At 44.5% G+C, this 26,274-nt stretch overlaps 2 protein-coding genes across 3 annotated transcripts in view; one reads left to right on the top strand and one right to left on the bottom strand.

Moving 5' to 3' along the window:
* Window positions 1–21,080, top strand: part of LOC111833311 (solute carrier family 23 member 1-like) — a 32,802-nt gene extending 11,722 nt beyond the window's left edge. The window contains exons 3-13 of one of the 2 annotated variants that reach the window (XM_072716784.1): window positions 8,035–8,181; window positions 8,917–9,074; window positions 10,540–10,699; window positions 16,400–16,581; window positions 16,733–16,853; window positions 17,397–17,553; window positions 17,705–17,958; window positions 18,254–18,418; window positions 18,660–18,768; window positions 19,008–19,103; window positions 19,738–21,080. In XM_072716784.1, the coding sequence (XP_072572885.1) occupies window positions 8,035–8,181; window positions 8,917–9,074; window positions 10,540–10,699; window positions 16,400–16,581; window positions 16,733–16,853; window positions 17,397–17,553; window positions 17,705–17,958; window positions 18,254–18,418; window positions 18,660–18,768; window positions 19,008–19,103; window positions 19,738–19,997 (1,809 nt within the window). In that variant the 3' untranslated portion in view covers window positions 19,998–21,080. The remainder of the gene's footprint in view (window positions 1–8,034; window positions 8,182–8,916; window positions 9,075–10,539; window positions 10,700–16,399; window positions 16,582–16,732; window positions 16,854–17,396; window positions 17,554–17,704; window positions 17,959–18,253; window positions 18,419–18,659; window positions 18,769–19,007; window positions 19,104–19,737) is intronic. The other variant, XM_072716811.1, reaches the window with a different exon arrangement.
* LOC111833312 (protein FAM180A) lies at window positions 21,062–25,882 on the bottom strand. The gene is made up of 3 exons (XM_023791483.2): window positions 25,612–25,882; window positions 22,353–22,450; window positions 21,062–21,751 (listed from the first exon to the last, which is right to left on the bottom strand). The coding sequence occupies exons 1-3, from the start codon at window positions 25,688–25,690 to the stop codon at window positions 21,425–21,427; spliced, it is 504 nt and encodes a 167-aa protein (XP_023647251.1). The 5' UTR covers window positions 25,691–25,882; the 3' UTR covers window positions 21,062–21,424.
* Between the last annotated feature and the right edge of the window lie 392 nt (window positions 25,883–26,274).

Raw genomic sequence — 26,274 nt, forward strand, 5'->3', positions numbered from 1 at the left:
TGCATCTAGAGACAATATTATGATTTGAAGGTTTTTATTGCACGAATAGTCTATCAGATTGAGTAATCTACGTGTGTTTGTTGATGAGTGCCTCCCTTTTATGAAACCAGTTTGGTCAGGATGAATTATGTGAGGGGTTATCTTCTCTATTCTTTTTGAGAGAGCTTTGCAGATTATTTTAAGGTCAACATTAATAAGTGATATTGGACGATAGCTGGTAGGCAATATAGGGTCTTTGCCTGGTTTTAGCAAGAGACTAATGTTGGCAGAATTCATATTTGGTGGTAGTCTACCATTTTCCTTGGTTTCCTGCAACATTCTGTAGAATGTTGGTGACAGAATTGTCCAGAATTCTTTATAGAATTCTACTGGAAATCCATCTGGGCCTGGAGCCTTATTATTGGGCATACTGTTCAAAGCTTCCTGGAGTTCACCTGGTGTCAGCAGAGAATCCAGTTCTATCGTTTGATTATCTGATAATTTCGGAAGGGTTATACTATCAAGAAACTGATCAATTTCGTCTTTAGATGGGTTTATCTGTGGTAAGTATAAAGATTTGTAAAAGTCCCTGAAAGTGTTGTTTATTCTTTCAGGGTCATATACTGTATCCCCAGTTGAGTCTTTAACAGCACATATAGTTGTTTTTTCTTTATTTATTTTTAACTGGTTAGCTAAAAATCTACCTGATTTATTACCATATTCATAATTTTGCCAGCGAAGTCTTTGTGCTAAGAATTGTGTTTTTTTATGAATAATTTCATTTAATTCTAATTTTGCTTTACATATTTTATTCAGCATTTCCTGTTCCTGGGATGATACATAAGCTTCTTCTAAGGATTTGATGTTTTCTTCTAATTCCTGAATATACTTGTTTTCTCTTTTCTTTTTATGTGATGAGAATGAGATTATTTTACCTCTCATCACAGCTTTGCCTGCTTCCCAGAGAACAGATGCTGATGTTCCAGGCAGGTCATTATAGTCTAAATATAAAGCCCACTCTTTTTTGAAATAGTTAATAAAATCTCCATCTTTAAGCAATGATGTATTAAATCTCCAGTTTCTAATTGGTGGAATGGCTTTCTTATTTATTAGGGTTAACGATACAGGAGCATGATCGCTGACAGCTATAGGGTGTATCTCAGTGTCTGAAATGTCACTCAGCAGTGAGCTACTGATTAGGAAATAATCCAGACGAGAGTAAGAGTGATGGACGTGTGAGAAGAAAGTATATTCCCTACGGTTGGGGTGAAGAGAACGCCATGCATCACGAAGACCATAGTCACTCATGTACTGCTTAACTATATTTATGGATTCCCAATTGCGCTGAGCAGCTGCACTGAGCCTGTCCATTTCTTTATTTAGTGCGAAATTGAGATCGCCCCCAAGAACGAGTGCGCTATCTAGGTGTTCAGAGAGTGCGGTAAAGAAAACGTGGAAGAATGAAGGGTTATCAACATTTGGACCATATATACTAACAATACATAACTTCTTGTTAAGTATAGACAATTTAATGATTATAAATCTACCTTCTGGATCTATAATTGTGTTGAGTAATGTGAAATTAACATTTTTATGTATTAAAATTGCTACTCCCCTTTGCCTAGAGTTATAACAGGCTGAGAACACATTAGGAAACTCAGGTGTTTTAAGTTCATCTGTAGCTGTGGCAGGTCTATGAGTCTCTTGTAATAAAACAACGTCTGCCTGTAGTTTTTTAAGCTGGCTAAATATTTTTAACCTCTTCTCTCTGGAGCCAGCTCCATGCACATTCCATGAGACAAACCTTAGTGTGCCCATAGACATGTGTGTGTAGCTAATATTGCACGAGCAAATGAGTCAGATACGAACGAGCGTGTGAGCGCTTGTGTGCGTGTGTATCCTATATGTCTGTGTGCACTATAAGGTCGGAGTGGTTGTGGTGAAGCTAAGTACATATGTACATTATCATGTCGTGCAGATGTGTAAAAATCGAGGGTGTTGTGTGTGATTGAGTAGAAATTTAAAGCAGGTGATCGGTGCAGGGAAAGCAGGGAGAAGTGAAAAAGACATACAAAGGGGCACGCGAGTAAGGGTGTAAGTAAGAAACATAGAAACGGAAACATTGTTAGGACTGAAGCGCTGCGGAGACTGACGGCAGTGTATTTGTTATGACATAACATTAAATTAGGGAATTAACATGTATAAGCTAGATTAAACAGAAGAGGATTTGGGAAAAGAAGAAAAATATAACAGGTTCTTATCTGGGGTGGCGTTAATATAACCAGGGAGTGATGTTAGGGTCGCGGTAGAGCTGTCCATCCACGTAGAGCCGATCCACGGCGATGACAGCTCGGGAGCCCTTCTGGATGGAGCTGCGTCGGATTGGGAACAGAACTTTGCGTCGCTCCAGAATCTCTTTGGGGAACTGGTCGTTTACGCCAAAGTCCGTTCCTTTCAGCTCCCTGCCGCGGCTCTTCACCTGCTGCTTCTGTTTGAAATTCCCGAATTTGGCCACAATAGGACGCGGTCTCAGGGCACCAGGCCTCTTAGCTCCCAGCCGATGGACTCTGTCAAAGCAGATGCTTTCCACAGTGTCCTCTGGAAGCTTCAGGTGGGTCTTGATAAATGTTTTAACCGTAATTTCTGCGTCCTCTTCAGCAGATTCCGGGATGCCTGAAAACACCAGGTTATCTCTCATACTACGGGCTTGGAGATCGATGACAGTCTCTTTTATTTTTTTATTTTCTTCTTTTAGATTGGTCACATTCTCAGTTAGAGACTTGACCGAGCCCCGTAGTGAGGCGTTTTCAGCAGCGAGTGTTTCCACCTGTTGCTGGCTGAATTCCAAAGACTCCCTCAGGGATGTGAACTCCTGATGCAAAATCTCGACCAGAGACAACCTCGCGTCGAAGCTGGACAATCGCTTGTCGATTGACTCCAATATGTCGGCGAAGTCTTTACTAGTCGGCGAAGTTGCTCCGGGGGAGTCTGCCGGGCGACTTCTTTTGGATGACGGCGTCTCGCTTTTTCCCGGGGAAGATGTATTGATGTTCTTCTTCATGACTGTAGTGTCGAAGTACCAGTCAATGTATTCTTCGAGTGATTCCAACTTCCCCTCGCTGTCCTCGCTCAGCTCGCTGTTCATTCAGATTTTCCGCCAAGTCTCCGGCGTCTGACGTCACTTACAGCATTTCCGGTCCGGATAATTCAATACACGTACCTGACCGTACTTGTGTTCTTTTGTGCCCGTTTTACATCATCTTCCAATGCTGAAGATGAGAACCAATACTCAAGAACAGGAGCACAGAGGATGGTAAAAATCCCTGGATATAGTTCTTGCCTCACTCCAAATAGCAAGGACACATCTGTTGTGTCCATGCCAAACAAGACCAATCCCATGATTCGTTGCAGCCCAAGTTTGTTGAAGAGAGGCAAGTTAGCAAGATCGGTCTTGCCAAGATCACAACTATTGTTATAGTGTTGAGAAACACACATGGAAAACATTGATCCAACAAACCCAAGGTGGTTAAAGATCTGATTTCCTCACTCAGTATCTTACCTACTGTCTCTGATTAAGGTCGATCAACTGGGGCCCCAGGGCTTGAAGACAGGTTCATAAACTTCAGTTAGTACAAAATGCAGCTGCCAGAGTTCTAACAAAAACTAAAAAATTTGATCACATTAGCCCTATCCTGTCTTCCCTGCACTGGCTACCAGTCAAGTTTAGGATTGACTACAAATTATTACTATTGACTTACAAAACTCTGAATGGCCTTGCACCACAATATCTCAATGATCTTCTGGTCCCTTACAACCCTTCTCGCCTGCTTCGTTCACAAGGAGCAGGATATCTATTAGTTCCTAAAGTAGACAGGGCTATGGCAGGCTGCAGAGCATTCTCTTACAGAGCTCCGCAGCTGTGGAATGGTCTCCCGGCGGATGTGCGGGATTCAGGCACACTCTCGCTTTTCAAGTCTAGATTAAAAACGCACTTGTATAGCTTAGCGTATAGGAAACCTAGTTCTGGTTCCAGCTAGTCGCTCACTCCCAGTCAGACTAACAGTATGAGGTGATGAGCTGGGTGGGGATCGGTGTCATTGGCTTTGGATAAACTGAGGCGTCAGTGCTGTCACTCTAGCTCTACACTAGAGTGCTGATGTTCAGGGAGTCCCCATGCCTGTGTTCCCGCCTGTCTCTCCCTCTTTCTCATGCTGCTATACTCAGATCTGCCGGAGCCTAGACGAATATTGCACTCGATCATTTTGCTTGCACTGCCTCTGATTTCCTCAACTCTGGCTAATACACAATTATTCTTACTTCCTCCCTCACCCCTTCTGGGGTGTGCTCCCTGGAGCACAATGTCGTTGAAGAGTTTATGCCTCTGCGGCCTGCAAGACAACTACCTCCACCTCCGGCAACTACCCTCCAACCTGCCTGCCCTTGGCTCAACACGATGCCTCGCCATCCATCCTGCGGCTGTGTGTCTATTAATCCTGCCATCGTGCATCAAGCACCACGTGCCTGCACCGGTCGGCCGCTGCATTGAGACATATATTTCAACCCCTGTATTAGCTTAGTCATTTCATCTTGTCTGTATTAGCTTAGTCATATCATCTTGTTTGTTTGACTCATCTGCCGGCCCCTGGAGGATGGGCTCCCCCTTTGGGTCTGGTTCCTCCCAAGGTTTCTTCCTCTTAGGGAGTTTTTCCTTGCCACCGTTGCCTTTGGCTTACTCACTGGGGGGTCCTTACGAGGCAGAAATGTAAAGCGCATTGAGACAATGTAATGTTGTGATAATGCGCTATATAAATAAAATTGAATTGAATTGAATTGAATTTGAAGGTGGTGGACAAAAGGAATTAATAACTGCTAATAAATAACAGTGTTGGACAGCCTAGGCTTGTTGGCAAAACTTCTGCTCATAACCATTTAGACAGGAGAGTTAATAGGTAATCTAACAGAACTAATATGTTAGCTCTAACCTGGCATTGGCAAACATATACTAGGTCCTAGGCAAAGGATTAGCATCCCCTTTTCACTAAGAAACATGTTGGACAAAACAACAGTTTTCGTGGGATATGTTCTGGAGTCACACACATCACCATCATCTTTGGTTAGTCTCAGTGGACAGGTGCTTTAAATGTTGGGGGCTTATATCTGTCAGAAGGCTCCCTGATTGTTAAGAATAAATGATGAATTGTAAAAATATGCTGGTATCTTCCCCGGGGATCTGATTTGGATCCAGCAAACTACTTCCTGTATATATGCTGTGCCTTGGGGATATTATTTGCATGATGTAAATTTCCCTAAATAGATTTGTAGCAATGTGCAGTGTGTATTTTTCCCTTGCATTCCACCCTGATTACTTGAGTGAGAAGATGCAGGGTACCATGTTTTATTAAATGCAAATAGCAGTAGAACCTTCCCTTGCAGGGTTCCTGTTGCTGGAAGAATCTACCCGCAAATGCCCAATGTCACTCTAACATTGTATACAATGTTCCTCAGAAGCTCTTTCATGTCTTCTGCTTGTGTTGACAGACTCAGGTCTCTGTCACGGTTGTGTTATTCCTTCATTGTTCTATTTTAATAGAAAGACCTGGATATCTCTGCTAATGTTTAACCTGGGGGGTATTCCAGAAAGCTTGGTTAACTTACCATTTGGTAAATCTTAACCTCTGGGTTGATATACGCCAAACCCGCATACCATGAGTATGTCGGTTCCAAAACACCTGAGAAGAGTAAGTTCAATCAACCTCCTATTGGTTACCCAGAGTTAAGGCGCGTGCACCGTGCATAAATAAAGACGTTTTCAATTGATCGCCGATTTCACGAGTCAGAATGGAAAATCAAAGTGAAAAAAAGAGAGCGGCATACTTCACAGAGGCGGAGTTGGAAGTTTTAATGCACGCATATGACGAATTTAAGCCAATAATAATGAAAAAAAGCAATACGGCTGCATCGGCTAAAGAAAGAGTTGGCTTGGCAAAAAATAACGGACAGAGTAAATGCGTGTGTATTAAATTGCAAATTTGACATCGCCTCCCCCTTTATTATAATGAAAAATAATTAAACACGTAACCCTTCCGTATCCTTTTGACTGTTAAATCACTATGAAAGCATTTACTTTTCCTGCCATTCATTTCTTTAGGTTAAAATAACAATGTGTATCGACTAGGAATATATGGTTTCTTATTTAATAAGGTGTATTCCTTCTGGAGCCAGAAGAACTTTGAGCCAAGTCAAAATGAAACACAAAAACATTCTGCAAAAAGGTAATTGATTACACGATCACTTAACTATTTATTAAACACGATTTAGTATATTCCTTCTGTCATGTAGCTAATGGAAAAAAGGCTGAAGCCCGTCTAACTGGCGGGGGCCCACCACCACCTCCCCTCACCCCATCTGAGGGCAACCAGTGGTAACCAGCATTGTACTGTCCTGTAATGATTACCTATAGTTAGTGGAAAAAAGTAATGAGTTTGATGATTTTAACAAGGCAAAAAATTAAGGATACAAAATCAAGTTACCTGCACATTGATACTATGAATAGATTTCCTACGCTATCTCGCTGTACTTGTATCGTGACAATAAAGGCATCTATCTATCTATCTATCTATCTATCAACATAGTCTCCCTCATTTATTGAAGGACCTTTAATAGGAATGTAGGTGCCATCAATGCACCCAATTATGAATGAATGAATGAATGAATGCCTTTTATTGTCACTATACATGTATTACAAATTACATTTGGAAACCCTGAAATAGAAAGTCATATATGGAAGTATCAAGTGTGTGTGTGTGCAGGATGAATACATGTAGGCTATAGATATAAATAGTATGACTACATATTAAATATGCATCATAGATTTTACTACAAAGGACAAACCTACCACTCTGTGGAATTCCTCTTCAATAACACGCAGAGCTTTATGGACAGGGAACTGTACAAACGTGTGTAAGAAGCGTTAAGTACCAGACATACTGTGCGAACGGCTCTACACACAGTTGCCTTTCCTACATGCTCTGCGTCGCCCATATTGCACAAAAAATGCCCTGACGCAAAAAACCGAAGCGCTGTGTACAGAATGTTTTCTGTGCTAAGCGCAGACCCGCGGTTTGGGTTTGTGACATTTGCAATGTGCGGTTTCAAGAGATGTTAAGTAAATGAACGATTCTTTTGAAAACTGATAACGCTTTTTCAAATAATCATTAGGAAATGAAAAGATATCAATACGTGGTCTTATAACTCTCTCCCGGCGAAAAAAACCTCGTATAATTTATGCCTCCACGTCCACAGGACCGTCATCAAAAGGGCACGCCATGCTCAGTAACCTTCTGCAACAAACTGACCCTGGAACATAACCTGCTCAGTAGCAGGTTATCTTCAGAGAGTAAGCTGCTATGGTTACGTACATACCCAGAAAGTTAACCTCCGTTTTTGGAACCGAAAGTTGAGGTTATCACTAACTTACCCTTAAACTTACCCGGGTATGTCACATAACCTGCTTTCTGGAATACCCCCCTGGATAGCTCTGCAATGGCTATTGATCAACACAAAGCCCGACCCTGAGATGGCAGATAATCATCTGGGCCAGACAAAGAGCTGACAGTAGTGCCTGGAAAGCATCTTGCATGATCCAACTTGCTGACACACTTGTCTGTGTCGGCTGATTATTGCTTGCTCCCATTTTCTGTCTTCCATCATAAAAACTATACACAATTGCTTTTTTGTACTTCCTGTAGACAATTTTGCCCAGGGGTTCTAATTCATTGTCTTTTTTTCATTTTTGATTGGAATAATTATCGAAAAACAAAGTACTTTGTACAATACTTGCTTGTAATAATACCCGATACAAAATAAAAACGTAAGCATAGATGTATAACAAATGGCACAGATATGCAGTGTTATTAGCTTAAATGTGCAGTGAAATTACAACTTAAATATGCATATGACTGTTAGACCAATAAAGACTTGCTTTTTTCCATCCATCCATCCATGTGTTATTTTATGTAGCATTTGTAATTCGGACTTTTTATGTCTTTCCTACAGATTGAGGGAGAGGAGAATATCTTTGATTTTCCTGTTGAGGAAGGTGCCAAGAATGGGAGCCAGTCTGCAGAAAAGAACAGGAACAAACTGGCTTATTGTGTCACTGATGTCCCACCCTGGTACCTGTGCATCATCCTGGGGATTCAAGTAGGGCCATTTCTTAAGTGTGTCCCATTATGCAGTTCCCAGCTTGGCAGGAGTATCCCAGTAACCTACCGTTACCCCTTTCTTATATTGCTCTACAGCATTTATTGTAGTAACAATGACATCAGGGTATCGTGATCCTGACAGTACTCCTCTTTAGCATTTATTGTAGTAACAATGACATCAGGAAATTGCGATACTGACAGTACTCCTCTTTAGCATTTATTGTAGTAACGAGGACTTGTGATACTGACACTACAATGAATGCTAAAGAGGAGTACTAACAATCACAGCCCGGAATCATGATACTGACAGTACTCCTCTTAAGCATTTATTGTAGTAACAATGACATCAGGGTATCGTGATACTGACAGTACTCCTCTTTAGCATTTATTGTAGTAACAATGACATCAGGGAATTGTGATACTGACAGTACTCCTCTTTAGCATTTATTGTAGTAACGAGGACTTGTGATACTGACACTACAATGAATGCTAAAGAGGAGTACTGTCAGTATTGTGATACCATGATATCACTGTTACTACAATGAATGCTAAAGAGGAGTACTAACAATCACAGCCCGGAATCAAGCTCCTCTTAAGCATTTATTGTAGTAACAATGACATCAGGGAATTGTGATACTGATAGTACTGATCTTTAGCATTCATTGTAGTGTTACGATGTCCAGTCCATGGTTGGAGAGTAGCAGTTTTAAAGGATTTATTGTACCCCCCCTAGCACTTCCTGACCGCCTTTGGTAGCATCGTGGCCATCCCACTCATCCTCTCGCAAAGCCTGTGCCTACAGCATGACGGTGTCACCCAGAGCCACCTCATCAGCACCATCTTTTTTGTCTCAGGACTGTGCACCTTGCTGCAGGTCACCGTCGGGGTCAGGTGAGGCCCCGGCGTCTCAGCTGCTGACGTATGACATGGTCGAGGTCACTAGCCTTGCTATTCCTCCTTTTATATTTGCGAGCAGAACCGTGTGATATGGGAATGGGTGGGGGTGGGGCAAAGCTTTATTGCTGTGTTCTTTCATCCCTTATATCACTCATTTAGTAAGTCCAGTAAGTGACAAAGGTCTGGACCTTCCCCATTTAGTTAAGGATTAACCAAGGTTTATATTAATAAGCACAATAATACATGCATTCATTCATGCATACCCTAGTCAGAGTCACTGGGGGGCTGGGCGCTATCCCAGGCAGCATTGCACACAAGGCTAGGGTACACCCTGGACAGGATGGCAGTCCATCACAGGCAGGGCCAGATCCAGGCAAAATCAGGGCCAGTTCTATCTATAGGCAGAAACATGGCTGGCTCAGGCTGCAGGCAGAAACATGGCTGCCTCTAGCCATAGGCAGAAACAGGAACAGCTCTAGCCACAGGCAGAAACACGCCCGGCTCTAGCCACAGGCAGAAACATGCCCAGCTCTAGCCACAGGCAGAAACACGGCCGCCTCTAGCCACAGGCAGAAACAGGAATGGCTCTAGCCATAGGCAGAATCATGGCCGCCTCTAGCCATAGGCAGAAACATGGCTGCCTCTAGCCACAGGCAGAAACACGGCCGCCTCTAGCCACAGGCAGAAACACAGCCGCCTCTAGCCACAGGCAGAAACATGGCCGCCTCTAGCCATAGGCAGAAACAGGAACAGCTCTAGCCACAGGCAGAAACACGCCTGGCTCTAGCCACAGGCAGAAACACGGCCGCCTCTAGCCACAGGCAGAAACACGGCCGTCTCTAGCCACAGGGAGAAACACGGCCGCCTCTAGCCACAGGCAGAAACACGGCCGCCTCTAGCCACAGGCAGAAACACGACCGCCTCTAGCCACAGGCAGAAACATGACTGCCTCTAGCCACAGGCAGAAACACGACCGCCTCTAGCCACAGGCAGAAACATGATTGCCTGATGATAGCCATAGGGAGAAACACGGCCACCTCTAGCCACAGGGAGAAACACGGCCGCCTCTAGCCACAGGCAGAAACACGGCCGCCTCTAGCCACAGGCAGAAACACGACTGCCTCTAGCCACAGGCAGAAACACGACCGCCTCTAGCCACAGGCAGAAACACGACTGCCTCTAGCCATACGGAGAAACACGGCCGCCTCTAGCCATAGGGAGAAACATGGCCGGCTCTAGCCATAGGGAGAAACACGGCCGCCTCTAGCCATAGGGAGAAACATGGCCGCCTCTAGCCATAGGGAGAAACACGGCCGCCTCTAGCCATAGGGAGAAACACGGCCACCTCTAGCTGCAGACAGAAATGGGGCTGAGTAAACTGAGTGAGTGACAGGTTGTTGAGTCATTATCCTCAGCGTGAAAAATATTTTCACCCGTGATTAATTTTCTCCCCTCGCAGACTTCCCATCCTCCAGGGTGGCACCTTCACATTTCTGGCGCCATCCCTGGCACTACTGTCCACCCCGAAGTGGACCTGCCCAGCCTGGACTCAGAACGCCTCCTTGGTGAACATCTCCTCACCAGTATTCATGGAGGAGTGGCAGAGCCGCCTGAGGGAGGTCAGTTCCGGAAACATCCAGGCACTTTGAGTCATTAGAAGCAAAAACGCACCAAAGGCCCAGACGATGAAATGAATCTCACTGTAAATTTAAACTATGTGAATGGAAGTATGAAAAAGAGTGTGAAAGTATGAAAGAATTTTGTTTCACACAGATGTAGGGAGGTGATGACTGTTCTCTGTGGTATGAAAACTAAAATTCATTTTCTCATTGCTTGGGCAGTATTTCCCTAAACAGGAATTGCTTTCTTGAAACGGTTGCAGTTTTTCTTGGTAGCTTGCACATTTTATTTTAAAACAATGTCTTTCAAATGACTCAGTGCATTTCACAAAACCACACGCACACACACACACACACACACACACACACACACACACACACACACACACTCAGGTTTGTAATTATATCTTTGTGGGGACTCTCCATTCATTTCTATGGAGAAAACTCTAATCACAACATGACAACCTTTACCCCTACCCAGCCCTAACCTTAACCATAAGTAACCAAACAAAACATTTGGCATTTTTACTTTTTTCATTGCATTCACAGATCTCTGTGGGGACCCAAAAATGGTTCCCACAATGTCAAAAAACAGGATTTTATCACATTAGGGCAGGACATTTGGTCCCCACAAAGTAATATAAACCTAATCCACACACACACACACACACACACACACGCACACACACAGACCAACTGTAAAGTCTCGCTTATTTTTAGCCTGTTCATAACCGCTGAGTCCACAAAATAAGATATTTCCATGAACTTGTCGTACACACTTGTTATGTTCTCCTTCATTCTCTGCTCCCTCTCCCTGACTGCGTGTGAGATATAATCCCCTCAGTGGTTACCACAGATTACAGAGGTTCACGGGCTTTTTCGAATATAATTGGCTCAGCTTAAACCAAAAAGGCAGCATTACAGCACATAAGTAGCAGAAAAAGTCCACGTCTGGCCATCGTGCCTGTAGGTTCCAGTCTCGAAAACAGAGCCTTAGGTTGATGCTTTTACTGTCTCTCATCCGATCTGCAAAATTAAAGGGGGGAAAATACATGAGATCATTCGCGTAACTTAGAACGATTTACCGAATTAAATAATACGGCAGTATAGATGAAGTTTTCCATGTAATAAAGGGTGTTGAGGTACTTCAAAAATAAAGTGAGAGAGAGAAAGAGGTCAAAAGACCATGTGGCTCCATCCTCCACAGGCTAATTACTTAATTACTTATTAATGACCTCCTCTCTCACGCTATGACGCCCTTAAAGGCACAAACATTCATCTGATATATCACTGGAAAGAATAATTACACAATAATTTCCATCAGCAACATAAGACCTATTATACCTTCAATCCATAAACTCAAATCAATATGTAACTTAAATTATCAATCACAAATATATTAAAGCTCCTACAATGTCCATGGGATGCCATGATTGGAGGATAGAACAGTGTCATTTCATTGACGGCCACGGGATACAATGGCTGGGAGAACTGAGCAGATGTACAAAGTAACTGAAGAAACAACCCATGACCCCCCAAAAGCAGGACCATGACTCCCTGGCTCTCTCACTTTGCCCCATTTCTATATAATTTCAACTAATTACAGGGGTTTGTCCTGCAACTTTGCCCCTCCCCCAAAACATCCATGCCCTCCATACATCTTATGATGATCTCTCTTTTAATTTTTGCATAAAGTTTTGTCTCAATCACAGGCGTCTCCCTGATTAAGTGATACCGGAAAATGCCAGCACGGTGAATACCTCACGGTCAGGTGACTCTGAGTGACACTGTCTCTGAGCTCATGCACAGGCCTTCTTTGTGGCATGAGGACATTGGGTCTCTCATTGTGAGCAATCAAAGCCATAGGCCCTAAGTCTCCAAGAGGAGAAGCATTTGCTGATTGAGGTTGAGAAGAGGGGAATATTATGGAAAGGCCTGCATGTTTCTGGAAGGGATTTCAATGACAAAAACTGAAAGTATCCCAGAATGTTGCACAGGCTACCTGTTTCTGTGGATCTCTCCCTTAAGGTGATGATACACAGGGTAACGTTTTGAGCAATGTTGCAGAGCCATTGCCAACCGGATGAGGGCAACTCATCTGGATCTGGATGTTTGCAAAAAAGTTGCCCATTGCTAATTTAAGTATTTCAAACTGAAATTTGTTGTCCATTATCAATGGGAAAGTGCCAGAACAACACTGATCAGCAAGACCGCCTGGCAAGATTGCTCAAAAAGTTGTCCTGTGTATTGTCACCCTTACTTTCACTTGAGAATTCCAAGCAGAGCATCCAAGACAGAAGGAATATGCACAGTGTTTTATTGGCTGATTGAAATGCAGATTTCCTAAACTCACTCAGTCATTTTATTGTTGTTTGAGATGAGACCACCAAAGACCTAAAGTCAGACTTGCTCATCATATATTACAGCATCGGGAACCAAAACTTACTCAGTCATTGTGTAATCCAAGAGCTTTCATTAAAATTCCGAAAGTCACCATGTCCACAGAAACGGTACTTACTGTACTTACAAACTAATCCTGATCACATATCCCTTTGATTGAATGAATTTTGGAAATTTGCTGTTCAGTTGTGGAATGGTGATGGAAGTTGCCCATTAAACCTGATTGCAGCACACATTTCAACATCACCCTGTGCACAGCAGGGACAGCTACACTAACATAATGGTGTGTCTCCCCCTAAACCTGCTTTAGAGTTCAGTGACATCTATAAACAGGAACCCAAGTCAGGTAGAAGTTGCACCCAACTTGAACATTTACAACAGCAGCAGGTGAAATTCACCACTGTACCCACACTCTTGCCTTAGCTTCAGGTCCATCACAGTGTAACTCCAGGCTCATTACCATGTAACTCCTGGCCCCTCACCGTGTAATTCCAGGCCCATCCTGTTACGTCGGGTACAGGGAAACAGGTGAAGTGAGCTGTGAATGCGAACAAACAGGGTTTATTACAGGGTAACACTCCAAGACACAGCAACATTACGCAGAAACAAACATCAATGACCGGACAGGGGTAAGACAGACACAGAAGCACTAAATACACAGAATCAATTAACAACAACTAGACACAGCTGAAAACACCGGGATTCCACATGTGGTAACAAGGGGGCTTGGCACACAGGAGGATCGGACAAGCAGGTCATGACAGAACCCCCCCTGCAAAGGTGCACACACTGGGCGCACCTTAAGGAACTGGAGGGAACAGAAACAGGGACAGCACAGGACAGGACCTAGGGAAACAAAACCAAAAACATCAACGGACCACAGGAAACAGTACGGACACTCAGAACAGGGACCAAGACAACAACTAAGACAAGCAATCCAGAGGGAACGCAGAAAGACACAGGGGCACCAAAAACAGCAACAGAGAACCTAATGAGGAGGACAACGGAGGGACAACAGGAGGAGCAAAGGGACCAGGAGGGAACAAGGGCAGAGCAAACACAGGAGGCAGGGAAGCAAAAGGTGGCGAGAAGCAGGGAGCCGGAGGGAACCCCGGCTGGCAGAAAGCGGGAGCCGCAGGGGCAGCAGGCAACCATGAGGCCGGAGCAGGAGGGACCCTAGGCGACCGCGAGGCAGGAACTGGAGGGGACGACGAAGGGGGCGCGGAAGAAGATGGAGGGACAGACGGAGGAGACGAGAAGGGAGGCAAAGGGGACACCAGAGGAGGTGAGAAGGGAGCAGAAGGGGACACTGGAGAAGGTGAGAAGGGAGCAAAAGCCACGGCAGACGAAGGCACTGGCGACCGACGAGTCAGAGCAGGGTGCACCGCAGGCAACCGTCGAGCCGAAGCAAGGGGCACCACAGGTGGCCACCGAGATGCCGCAGGAGGCAGGACCGAAGGCGGCTGACGAGACGCTGCAGGAGGCACTGCAGGCGACCGCCGAGCTGGAGCCAGGGGGACCACAGGCAAGCCAGGGGGCAGGACGGGCGGGACCCGACCCCTACATAAGTGTCCTCTCCCCCTTCTGGACACAGAGATTCGAGGTTCAGGTCGGGATCTGCCACGCTGGGGTAATGGTCGGGGCAACCCACCAGAGGGGCTCACCGGGGCAGTCACCAGGGATATCTTCAAGGGGTCCCAATCAAGCTCCTCCCCCCCTGGAAATGGAGGAGGAGTTTCGGTCTGATGGTCCGGGACCTCCTCAGGGACAAGGGCAGGGGCAGGGTCCACGGGATCAGGAACCACTGGGGGCGGAGCAGACACAACAGGCAGGCAGGCTTCGGGCGCAGGCAAAGCAGCAACAGGCAGGCAGGCTTCGGGTGCAGGCGAAGCAGCAACAAGCAGGCAGGCTTTGGGCACAGCGAGGCAGCAATAGGCATGTGGGCTTCGGCGGCAGGCGATGCAGCAATAGGCATGCGGGCTCCAGGCGCAGGCAACGCAGCAACAGGCAGGCAGGCTTTGGGCGCAGGCAACGCAGCAATAGGCAGGTGGGCTTCGGCAGCAGGTGATGCAGCAACAGGCAGGCGGGCTCCAGGCGCAGGCAACGCAGCAACAGGCAGGTGGGCTTCGGCGGCAGGCAACGCAGCAACAGGCAGTTGGGCTTCGGGGGCGCAGGCAAAGCAGCAGCAGGCAGACGGACTGTGGAGACAGCAGGCAGACAGGCGTCGTGCGCGAACACTGCCGGGCTGGGCTCCTCCTGGCACACCGTAGGGGAAATGGCGGAGATTGAGACGGCCCCTAGGGAAACGCTCAGCACATCCTCCCGTCTCTTTCTCCATTTAATTTTCCTGCGAGCAGGCGCTGCAAGGTCCGGCAGCTCACACGGCAAGGGAGGAAGGAAGCCACAGTCTATGGTCACCTGGCGGAGTATATCCTCAGTGACCCAGCTTCTAAGTCGGGTCAAATGTGGAGGAGGTGCGGATCCTCGGAAGGGGAGATCCGTTCTAGGATCTCTCTCGACCAGCAAGCAATGGCCTGCGCTGCGGGGTCCTCCTTTACCTCGGGCTGTCCGAGCCAGTAATTTACCTCGTCCAAAAGATCAAGGTGTTCTGCTTCGCTGAGGGGAGGCGTCTTCGTTCTTGGTCCAGTCATTCTGTTACATTGGGTACACGGAAGCAGGCGAAGCGAGCCATGAATACGAACAAACAGGGTTTATTACGGGGTAACACTCCAAGACACAGCAACATTACACAGAAACAAATGTCAATGACCAGACAGGGGTAAGACGGACATGGAAGCATTAAATACACAGAATCAATTAACAACAACTGGACTCCACATGTGGTAACAGAGGGCGTGGCACACAGGAGGATTGGACAAGCAGGTCATGAGACATCATTGTGTAACTCCAGGCCCATTACCGTATAACTCCAGGCCCATCATTGTGTAACTCCAGGCCCATCACCATGTAACTCCACGCTCCTCATTGTGTGACTCCACACCCATCTCCATTTAACTCCAGACTCATCACTGTATAACACCACGTCTATCACCATGTCACTCTAGGCCCATCAGCATGCAACTCCATGCCCATTACCGTGTAACTCCAGGCTCATTGCTGTGTAACTCCATGCCAATCACTGTGTAATTCCACACCCATCACTGTACGACTGCAGGCCCATCACCGTGTAACTGCAGACCCACCGCCATGTAACTCCAGACCCTTCACCATGTAACTCCAGCCCCATCACCATGTAACTCCAGGCCCAACCTCCCCATCTGCTTGTTTCTCCATGCTCAGCTGCAGGGTTCCATCTTGGTGGCTTCCTGCTTCCAGATCCTGGTGGGCTTCTCTGGCCTCATTGGCTTCCTCATGAGGTTCATCGGACCTCTTACTGTCGCTCCCACCATCTCCCTGATCGGGCTGTCCCTGTTCGACTCAGCCGGGTCGAGTGCGGGGCACCACTGGGGCATCGCTGCCATGTGCGTGCATCTTCTGTGGCCACCAGGATCCACCATCCACACTCCTGTTCTCTACCTCTTCCTCTGTTGCTCAGTCTCTATAACATGTACCTAAGCGTAATATTAAGCACTCGTATTGTATTTCATGGTGCCTATTTATCTAATCGCACAGGACAGCAGCCTTGATCATCCTGTTCTCCCAGTACCTTCGACACGTCAGCATTCCCATTCCTGCCTACAGCAAGGCCAGGAAGTTCCACACCTCGCGGATGTGCCTGTTTCAGGTTATTCCTGTAAGTTGAAGGGGAGACATGCACATCAAAGAGCACAAGATGTATGCCTTAAAAATCAATATCTATTCAAGACTGAATAGATATGAAGTTAGGGGACGGCATTAAAATTTATGGTGATAAGAACATTAATGGGATGTGTAAGAGTTAGAAATGTGTAAAAATGTTTTGATACATAAGTTAAGAAGGCCTGGAAAGTAATGTATGCTTTAATTTTCTTTAGGTAACACTTTACTTGAGGGGCACAAATTCTTAACAGTACCTCAGTTACTACCGAAGTACAAATCATGAACAAATATAGTCTGTAGTTGAGAAGGTATGCAATCATTATGTCACTTGTGTTATTCATTACTTGTTCCTTCAGTAGTTCCTTCAGTAGTTCATAGAGGTTTACAGAATTAAGAGATATAGTATAAAATATGTAATTGCTTGAGATAAAAGATTCAGTAAAGTAAGACTGCTTATCGTCACCTGTGTGCTAGTTTTGGTAATTTGCTGGATTGTTAAAGACAGTACAGGACAGGACAGTGTATTTCTGTGCGGCAGGTGCTCCTTGGTGTCACCATCTCTTGGCTTTTCTGCCACCTCCTGACCATATATGACGTCCTGCCACCAGACCCAAAAAAATATGGCTTCCTGGCTCGTACTGATGTTAAGGGGGATGTCGTGAACCAGACCCCCTGGTTCAGGTTCCCATACCCAGGCACGAAAGTTGAATTCCCAAGTATTTCTAGAATATTATTAATCGTTATGTAATCTAAATAAATACATTATCAAAAGGTAATAAAGCTTAAATTTTTTTTACAAGATGAAAGGTAAAGGCAATGATTTTACTATTCTTGTTTCACTCATAGGTCAATGGGGTGTACCAACTGTGAGTTTGGCAGGGGTGTGCGGGATCTTGGCTGGAGTGATATCCTCTATGGTAGAGTCCGTAGGTGACTACCATGCTTGTGCCAAGCTCTCTGGAGCCCCTCCTCCGCCCAGGCACGCCATCAACCGAGGGGTGGGCATAGAGGGGGTGGGCTGTCTGCTGGCCGGGGCCTGGGGCACAGGCAACGGTACCACCTCCTATAGCGAGAACGTGGGAGTGCTGGGCATCACCAGGGTAAGAGGGTAAGAGGGTGATAGAATTTCTGAGTACCACAAGTCATTGTACTCCAGCCTTGGGCTGTTGTTGTTCCTTCTGCTGGTTCTTACCATTTTAAAATTATAGGAATGCATGGCTCAAATGATTTAAGGTTCTACAGGTCATAAAGGCTTTCTTCATAAAGGACATAGTTGGTTGAGGGGAGTCAAAGGAGCATTTACTGAAGCATTATGAGATTAACAAGTCAACAAATAAGGATTCAGGGACCTTAAATGGGATGCAATGTGAATGAATTCTGTATATGACCCCCCAGGTAGGAAGTCGCACAGTGATCTTGGCCAGTGGGATCTTGATGATTCTCGTGGGGCTGTTTGGCAAGATAGGCGCCATCTTCACCACCATACCAACTCCCGTGGTCGGCGGCATGCTCTTAGTCATGTTTGGGGTTATATCAGCTGCTGGAGTATCCAACCTGCAGGTATTTTCAAGTAATCAGCAAGATGGAAAAGGAGCTCAAAGCCAAATGATATTTGAGCTAGAGCTGTGTGAGTATTACCTGCAGCAGTGTTCCAGTCTGCGTGGAACCCCAATCAGTCCAGGTTTTTTTTCTGGGGGTCCCCAAGGACCTGATTGGGAAACTACAGCGTGATCTACAGCATGCGGTGATGTTATTTGAGGAAGGATGATTTCCCCCTTTTGACCTTATGCTATCTGTCCAGTACACAGATATGAACTCCTCCAGGAACATTTTCATCTTTGGATTTTCCATGTTAACTGGGTTGGCCATTCCCAACTGGGCATTGAAGAATCCTGCAGCTATAGCAACAGGTACGGCCATCTGCCACAGCAAGACAAGCTCAGTTCGGAGTTAGTCATTCAATTACAGTCACAATTACAAAATAATGAGATGGGTAAAAGATAGGAGATTGAAATGACCTCAGTCATGCTGCAGGAGCAGACCTTGCAGACCCTACTGTGTCACCAATATGTCTCATGTTCCTGCAAGATTTCTGCGTCCTATAGAGATCACTTTACAGTACTGCAGTAATTTTTACTTCAATCCATAGGAATTGTTGAGGTTGACCAGGTGGTTAATGTTCTCCTGACGACTGGAATGTTCGTAGGAGGATTCTTTGGGTTCATTCTTGACAACACCATTCCAGGTAAGTCAGTTCTTAGTTTGGAAGAATTTGTGCTGGTAAATTGATCTATAAAGATAAATATAAAGACTTATGTTGGGGTTAAATGTCTTCCCCCTCCTCTGTGGTCCCAATTCAGGGCTGGGAATCGATTAAAAAAATGTAACTAATTAATCATACTGTTTTCTATGATAAACTGCAATTATTCTCACTTAATAGTAAAACCCATACTCATAAATATTTAGATGCTGAATCCTCAAATTAATGTAGAATTAACACAAAGGGGAGTACATTGGTCAGTCACAAGTTTACCATAACACATTAAATTTTAACTGAACAAGATTCTGACTGAGTGTTTTGATATTAGCTCTGAATTCTGAGATTCTGTGCAACATAATGATACCAGCTCTCACTTTGTTTACAACTGGGAAGAACTATTACAGGTTACTAATAAAATCTACGTTCATATTATTCTCCCATTTGCGTAATGAAATGCCACTTGCATTAATGCGATCAAAGAAAAAATAATAAATGTCTTTAAAATTAATGCTTTTGGTAAATGTGATAAATTTTCCTGCCCTAATTTGTAACTAACTTGATGTACAGTAAGGGTAGTCAAGGGTAGTCTGTTCTCCTGAATTACTTTGGGTGCCTACAGGATCTGTGGTGGAACGAGGCATTGTGGCGTGGAAGAGCAGTCACGAGGAGGACTCGGGTGTTACCCTGGACAGCGGGGAGGTGTACGGTCTTCCTTTCAGCCTTAGCTTTTTAGCCTCCTCTCCCTGGGTGCAGCGCATGCCTTTTTGCCCCCCCACCAGTCCCGTCACTCCCGTGGCCCAGTCGGACATCGGCACTGTGGACAGCAAGGAGGCGGAGAAGCCTGATGCATCACATGTCATTGTGGGAGTGGCCTTATGAATGCCAAGAGGATAAACAGGCTTGCGTGATGTACGGTCTTTCGTAAAGTCTTCTTGATGTGAGTTAAACATAAGTCCACAAACCTATAAGTCCAAGGCAATTTAAGGATTTTTTACGGTGTGGAAGGATGGGGGGCGGGGGGCAACCTAATCATTTGCTAATGGTATAACTTGAATCTGTGAGCAACTGGAGAGGGGGGCACTCCAGTGTCCAATCGGCTTTCAGCTAGGGGCAGTGCCCCCGTGACTTTTCCCCCAATAGAAGTGCTTTTTGTCCGTGTTTTGCAATGTGAACCCGAAGGGATGCTGACTCCTGCTCTGTGCGCCTCTGTGCGGGTCGTAAGACAATAAAGCCCAGCTGGGATTCTCCCTCCTTTTCCGGTATCAAGACACCCACCGACGGACCTGTTTGTTAAACACAAGGCAATGGAATATTCTGTTTCCTTTTTAATAGCATCTGTGTGTTTATTTATGTATCTATTCATATGAATTATAGCTGCTATTGATTTATTATGTATTTGGTCAAATTATCTATTTTTAGGTCACGCTAAGTTGTCACTTCAAAAATACGCCAATCATTAAAATTATTCTGAACAAGTTATTGGCCAGATTGAAGGGGTTTCCTGAGTACTAATGTTTTATGTCTCTAATAGGTTTATATTGGTTTTCTGACCATTTTTTCCCTCTAGGGAAATAGCAACAATACTACTTGTGAAGCTACTTGTGAAATACTACTTGTGGAGTTTATTCAAAGGATGTCAGTCCATCGCAGGTTTATATATAGAGGGTAATCTATCTCAGATATGGTTATATGCATTTTTAACATGATCATATCTGTGTAGGTTATTTGAACTGAATTCCTGCCCCGTTTGACTAGCCTCTGCCTGTTTAACGTCCAAGCGTGACGGAAAGACAAACGGTCTGTGAGTCTCCTTCTCAAAGCTGAGATAGTGAGTCTAACGGCCTTGCATCGCGTAACTGCACGTGTAATGGAGGTTGAAACTATTGTATATTCAATTAGCTGAAGAGAGTTGATAGTCCTGTACAAAATTAAGACAACTTACGTATTGAAAAACTGTCACATTTACTTATAATACAAAAATAAGGAAAGAATATGTCAAATAGTGTAAATCAGTACTCAATTACAGTATACTGAAATCAACTAACATGATTCAAAATATATACAATACATATAAGTATCTTATATTTGACAAAACCTGGACAATTTCGTATGAAGTAAGTTGTATTTTACACTAAAGACGATGCCACAATGGAATTTTGTTCCTTGGATCCTTGAGAAAAAAAATTAAGAATTTCACATTTTAATGTCATCCCTCAGCAGTTCTCATAACTTTACTTTAGAAAATATACTCAATTATACATAATCTGAGAGCAATACAGATTTGGATGTTTGGACGCAGTCCAGCCTCATGCAGTTATCAGGTCCTGCTTGATGGCCTTGTACAGGTTTATGAAGGACTCTGTCCAGGCCGCCCTCTGGTGGCCATCAGTGTTGCCCATCCTGTGAGCGGCATACACCATTGTCAACACAGTGCGCTCAAAGTCCTCCTTGCGCAGGACAGTCGGGTACTGGAGCAGGTCGGAGGTCAGCCGTCGGATGTCTGTCAGCTTCCGGGGCACGACGTCCTCGCAGATGGCCTCCAGCTTCTGGGTGCGGCGCAGAGATGCCAGTTCTTCATCCAGTACGGTCAATGGGCTGCGTTCATCTTCCATTTTCACTCCCGCTATCAGGATCTGAAGTGGGGGTGGGAATAAGTAAACAGTCAATAAACATGAATAACTGTGTAGATAGTCTTTATGAGTGTTTATCAAGCGGGGTCACACAAGCATTTGTACAAAAAGGTCACATAAATGCACAATAAGACAAACAGCTAAATTGGTTTGATAATTAACTAACACCCTACCTGAATTTCATTCTGCATTCCTGAATATCAGGCACCGTTTTATACCAAATTGTAAATGGCACTTATATTAGAATACATATGATAATTTATCTGTGGTTTATTACTGTTTATGACCCCCAGTATAATTTTTGTTTTTCTTGAAACTCAAGTTTCTTTTAATATCTTTAGGCTGACAGCCTGTCCCAGCAGAAGCGTTGCAATCTGCATATCAGGACGGCTGTTTTTGCTCTCTTTTATTGTGAATATTTTCTTCATAGGTAGATCCAGAAGTGTCTTGCACAACATTGAGTGCACAAAAAAAACAACTCACAAGGATGCCAATAAGAGTTAAGGAGGGTTTGTGTATTCCAACTGCAATCGTACAGTGACAGTATGTAACCTAAGCAGCATTTTTCAGACACTTCATGGATATCTTCTTTGGGTTCTCTCACTTCAAAGAGTAGGTTGATATCTTCTAGGGAATTCTGGAAGACGGGGTTAAGCATGGATGCAGTGCCTCTCTTCACTCTCAATGCAGAGGGGTACAGAGCTAAGACAGAGAAAGACCATTAAGACACTTAAGGGAACATAAAATTATATCATATTATGCATGTATGTATTAATTAACCACAAATTGTTAGTTACAAACTGATCTCATCATTAATGAATTGTGAAGCATCATTTATCCTAATCAGTTCCTACATTTGTCACTATATCTGTAAATCTTAGTGTAATACTGAAGCAACAAGTAATAAATAACAAGGGAAATACTGATCTCATGTTTGTTCATTATTAATGAATCGACACATTTTTCATCATGTAGCGATTACATTTGTTCATGATTTGTTCATGATTTGTACTTCAGTAGTAACTGAGTTACTACTAAGTATCTGCATTGCCTTAAAGACCATGAGTGTAACTTCAGTGAGTTGAGCATTAAGAATGGCACCACAGAGATGAATGATAGACACCCAAGATACATCTTTGCAGGTGTGATGAATGAACCTGATCTAACGATCATCAGGCTGGGCTTTATTGCTACTGTTACCAGCACCACGAGTGCCAGACAACAGGGCTGAGCAGTATCTCGGATTCTCTTTGAAAGCCCCTAACAATGACCAAGGGAATGTCTGAGATCAATGGGGCATAACATCAGGCTTCAAAGGAATAGGGGGGTCCAGAGGCCACGGGATTTGAAAAACCGACACATGGAGAGCAGACAAGGGTGCCGTCGATGCGAAGGAAGCCGATTCAGCTGGAACGTCGCGGGACACCACATTATTTTGATGAGCGTAAAGCAGAACCATACGCCGCAGCTACGCACAGCGTAGCTTTTCACTCTGGGGCTATACATTCGTCTCCTGGATCCAGGTGTAGCCGCAGGAGCATGTTAGCTTGCTGTAAAAACAACGTTTCGCCCAAACGTGGTGCTCCTGCCTTCCACAGCCCCGTAGCTACGAGCCATATGAGGTAGAGATCAGGATGCAGAGGAAAGGCTCTCACTCCGAGCCGGTCTGCGGTGGAATCAGCACAGCCAGGAATGTTTGGCTTATTCCGGCATAAACAAGCAGCTGGGTCCGATGAACCAATAGATACTACAAGGAGTCCCAGTTCTGAATGACACAGCCACAGATAGCAAAGTATAAGGTCCACTGCCAGACACCTGTGGTTATTTTTAGCAATAACTATTGATTGAGTTAAACACAACTCAAAGACATCAAATTAGTGCAGAAGACAGAAGCTCTAACACTTTAACAAATAATTCTGATAGGGATACAAAAACACTGTACTCATATGTATATTTTTTGCATAAATGTTTTGATACAAGCCAGTTAGATATGCCTTGCTAGTCACGTGTGTACAGCCAATGATAGCTGTAAAGTAACATTTTACCTTCAATTCTGTGGATTTACTGAGATTGTTTATGAGACATTGATTTCAACTGTCTATTCTGGTCCCTTTTATATTATATTGAAAATAATTTTAAAATCCAAAGTGTGATGTATCTCAAACAGATAAAAGAAGGTGGCTTCACATTTGGGTGTTTACATTGTGTAGGGAGATCCTCTCAGGTTAATGGTGTTGTACACACCCCTGCTACTTTGTGGCGGAAAAAAACAATTTCAGCTTTAATGCTAATCTGAGAAGAATGTTCCAGAGAATGTTCCAGAAGATCCGGAGAAAAACAGCAGGAAAGAGCGAGAGGAGGACAGCCAGAGGGACTGGGATCTTCTGCAGGAGCCAACGATCCAGGAAATCAAACGACTAGATGACCATGGCCATGCAGATACAAAGAGCTGAGGGGACGAAGCAGAAGATCATGACAATAGAAGCTTGAGGATCCTGAAATGTGGGCGAGCAGAGGCAAAGAGGAGTAGAAAGCCTGAAATAAGCTGAAAAACAGACTAGTTTTAAATATTTACATTTATGTAATAGTTAAAGTAAACAAATTTCCATGTATCGTTCCTCAGAATAAAACCCATTTTTTTGGTTCTGTCAAACCATGCTGATCTGAGATCTGATTTTGCTCAGGTGGGCCTGGTTGCAGGTGTACAGAATGATGGCTGAAATCAGCAGTCAAATGTGTCTCCTGTCTGAGTCCTGTTTGAGTCATAGCTTCAAAGCTGGCAGTAAAAATTTATGGAGTGGGGGGTGAACTGGGAACTAAACAGAAACATGATTCTGTCTATTAGAGGAAATTCCTGAGAATCCAGGCAGCCCTGTTTTCAAGAAAACATGGGAAGCTTGAAATGATACTGACGGGAAATTAAAAGCCCCCCCTTCCTCCTTTCCCACTGCTCTACTCACACCCACAAGTTACGCAGCTATTATTTGTTAAATAATATCTGCATTATGATTGTTGATCATTTTATAACATTTACTTAGGCTTGATTAGTAAACTCCAAAGATTGCAAATAAAAATGTATGTTTGCCCTCATTGCGTGTTCTGCTGTCAAATGCGACATGGATTTCAAACAAATGGTCTTAATTACATACGATATGAATATATACAAAGGTTTGACCACTTCAAATTTTGACTGTAGCTCACTGATTATCCATCCATCCATCCATCCTCTAAATGTGTATCCCAGTACATGGTCATAGGGAAATTGGAAAATGCTGACACAAATTCTGTTACTGATATCTCAACATTGGGTGTGTTGGAACTGTAGGTCATTATGATTTTAAAGAACCTCTAAAAGGATCTAGACCAGGGGTCACCAACATGGTGCCCGCGGGTACCAGGATGCCCCCAAGGACCACATCAGTCACCCGCGGACCAGTGAGCAGCGTCTAAAATTTAATTTTATAATTTTATTGATAAAATCATAAATGTGATCAGTGTCTTCACATAGATGAGTATCATTAGCTAAAGGTAAACTGAGCAAATTTGTTATTTAAGAAGAGTATATCAAACTGGTAGCCCTTCGTATGGCTCGGTACCTGTGAAGTAGCTCTCAGTTTCAAAAAGGTTGGTGACCCCTGATCTAGACCCTATTACAGTTAGGATGACCTTCACTGGTCTGTTCATTCCTAAGTATCTGTCGACGTGCCCATATTGTGTATTTCGCAAATATGTCATGTCAAGTCAATGCTGAGCAGTGGGTTCAAGGAAAGTCCAGCCACCAAGCTGCAATGAAGCCAGTATGAAGCACATGCAGGTGCAACCAAATACCATGATGAACCATGGGCAGGTGCAGAGGTCCTTACCTCGGGTCCGGCGCTGAGTTCCACACATGTGTACATTCCAGTAGACGAGAGCCACGATCACCACCTTCCAGCTCATCATGGTGCTTCTGGTAGAGGGAGCCTGATGCTTCTCCTCTCTTGCGTTTGGGACCTCACCCTTCCCCAAGCCCACGGAGAAGATGGGGACCCTGAACCACAGAGGAATGCCACCCCTACATCAGATGCTTACAGATACATTATATGTACCGCTTCTGCTTCCCCCTGCACTCCAGCTCCTTCTCTCTCTCCGTCCCTCCCTCTATCGCTCTCCTTCTCCCTCCCTCCCTCTCCACGGTCCAGCTACTACAAGCTGCCACAGTGGCCATCTGGAAGCAATCAGTGCGCAGACTAACCCTGGCTCCTCTAGGCAGCTGCTAGCCAGTAGTTTGTCATTCATACCTGCCGCAGTCAACAAAGTTCTAACTGTCATCACTACCACTGATATCATCATCGCCACCACCAACAACAACAACAACATTACTCATCTTCCAACCATTTATCCTGGGGGGTGTTCCATGAAGCAGGATTAAGGGAAAGTCTGACTTATTTCGACAAGTCTGGCTCACTGAAGTTGGAGTTCCATTCCATCAACGTGTCTTAAATTAATTCCTGCTGAGTTACCATGGTAACTTACACGAGTGAACA

The sequence above is a fragment of the Paramormyrops kingsleyae genome, chromosome 1 (genome assembly GCF_048594095.1).
Source record: "Paramormyrops kingsleyae isolate MSU_618 chromosome 1, PKINGS_0.4, whole genome shotgun sequence".
In the NCBI taxonomy this organism is placed as follows: Eukaryota; Metazoa; Chordata; class Actinopteri; order Osteoglossiformes; family Mormyridae; genus Paramormyrops; species Paramormyrops kingsleyae.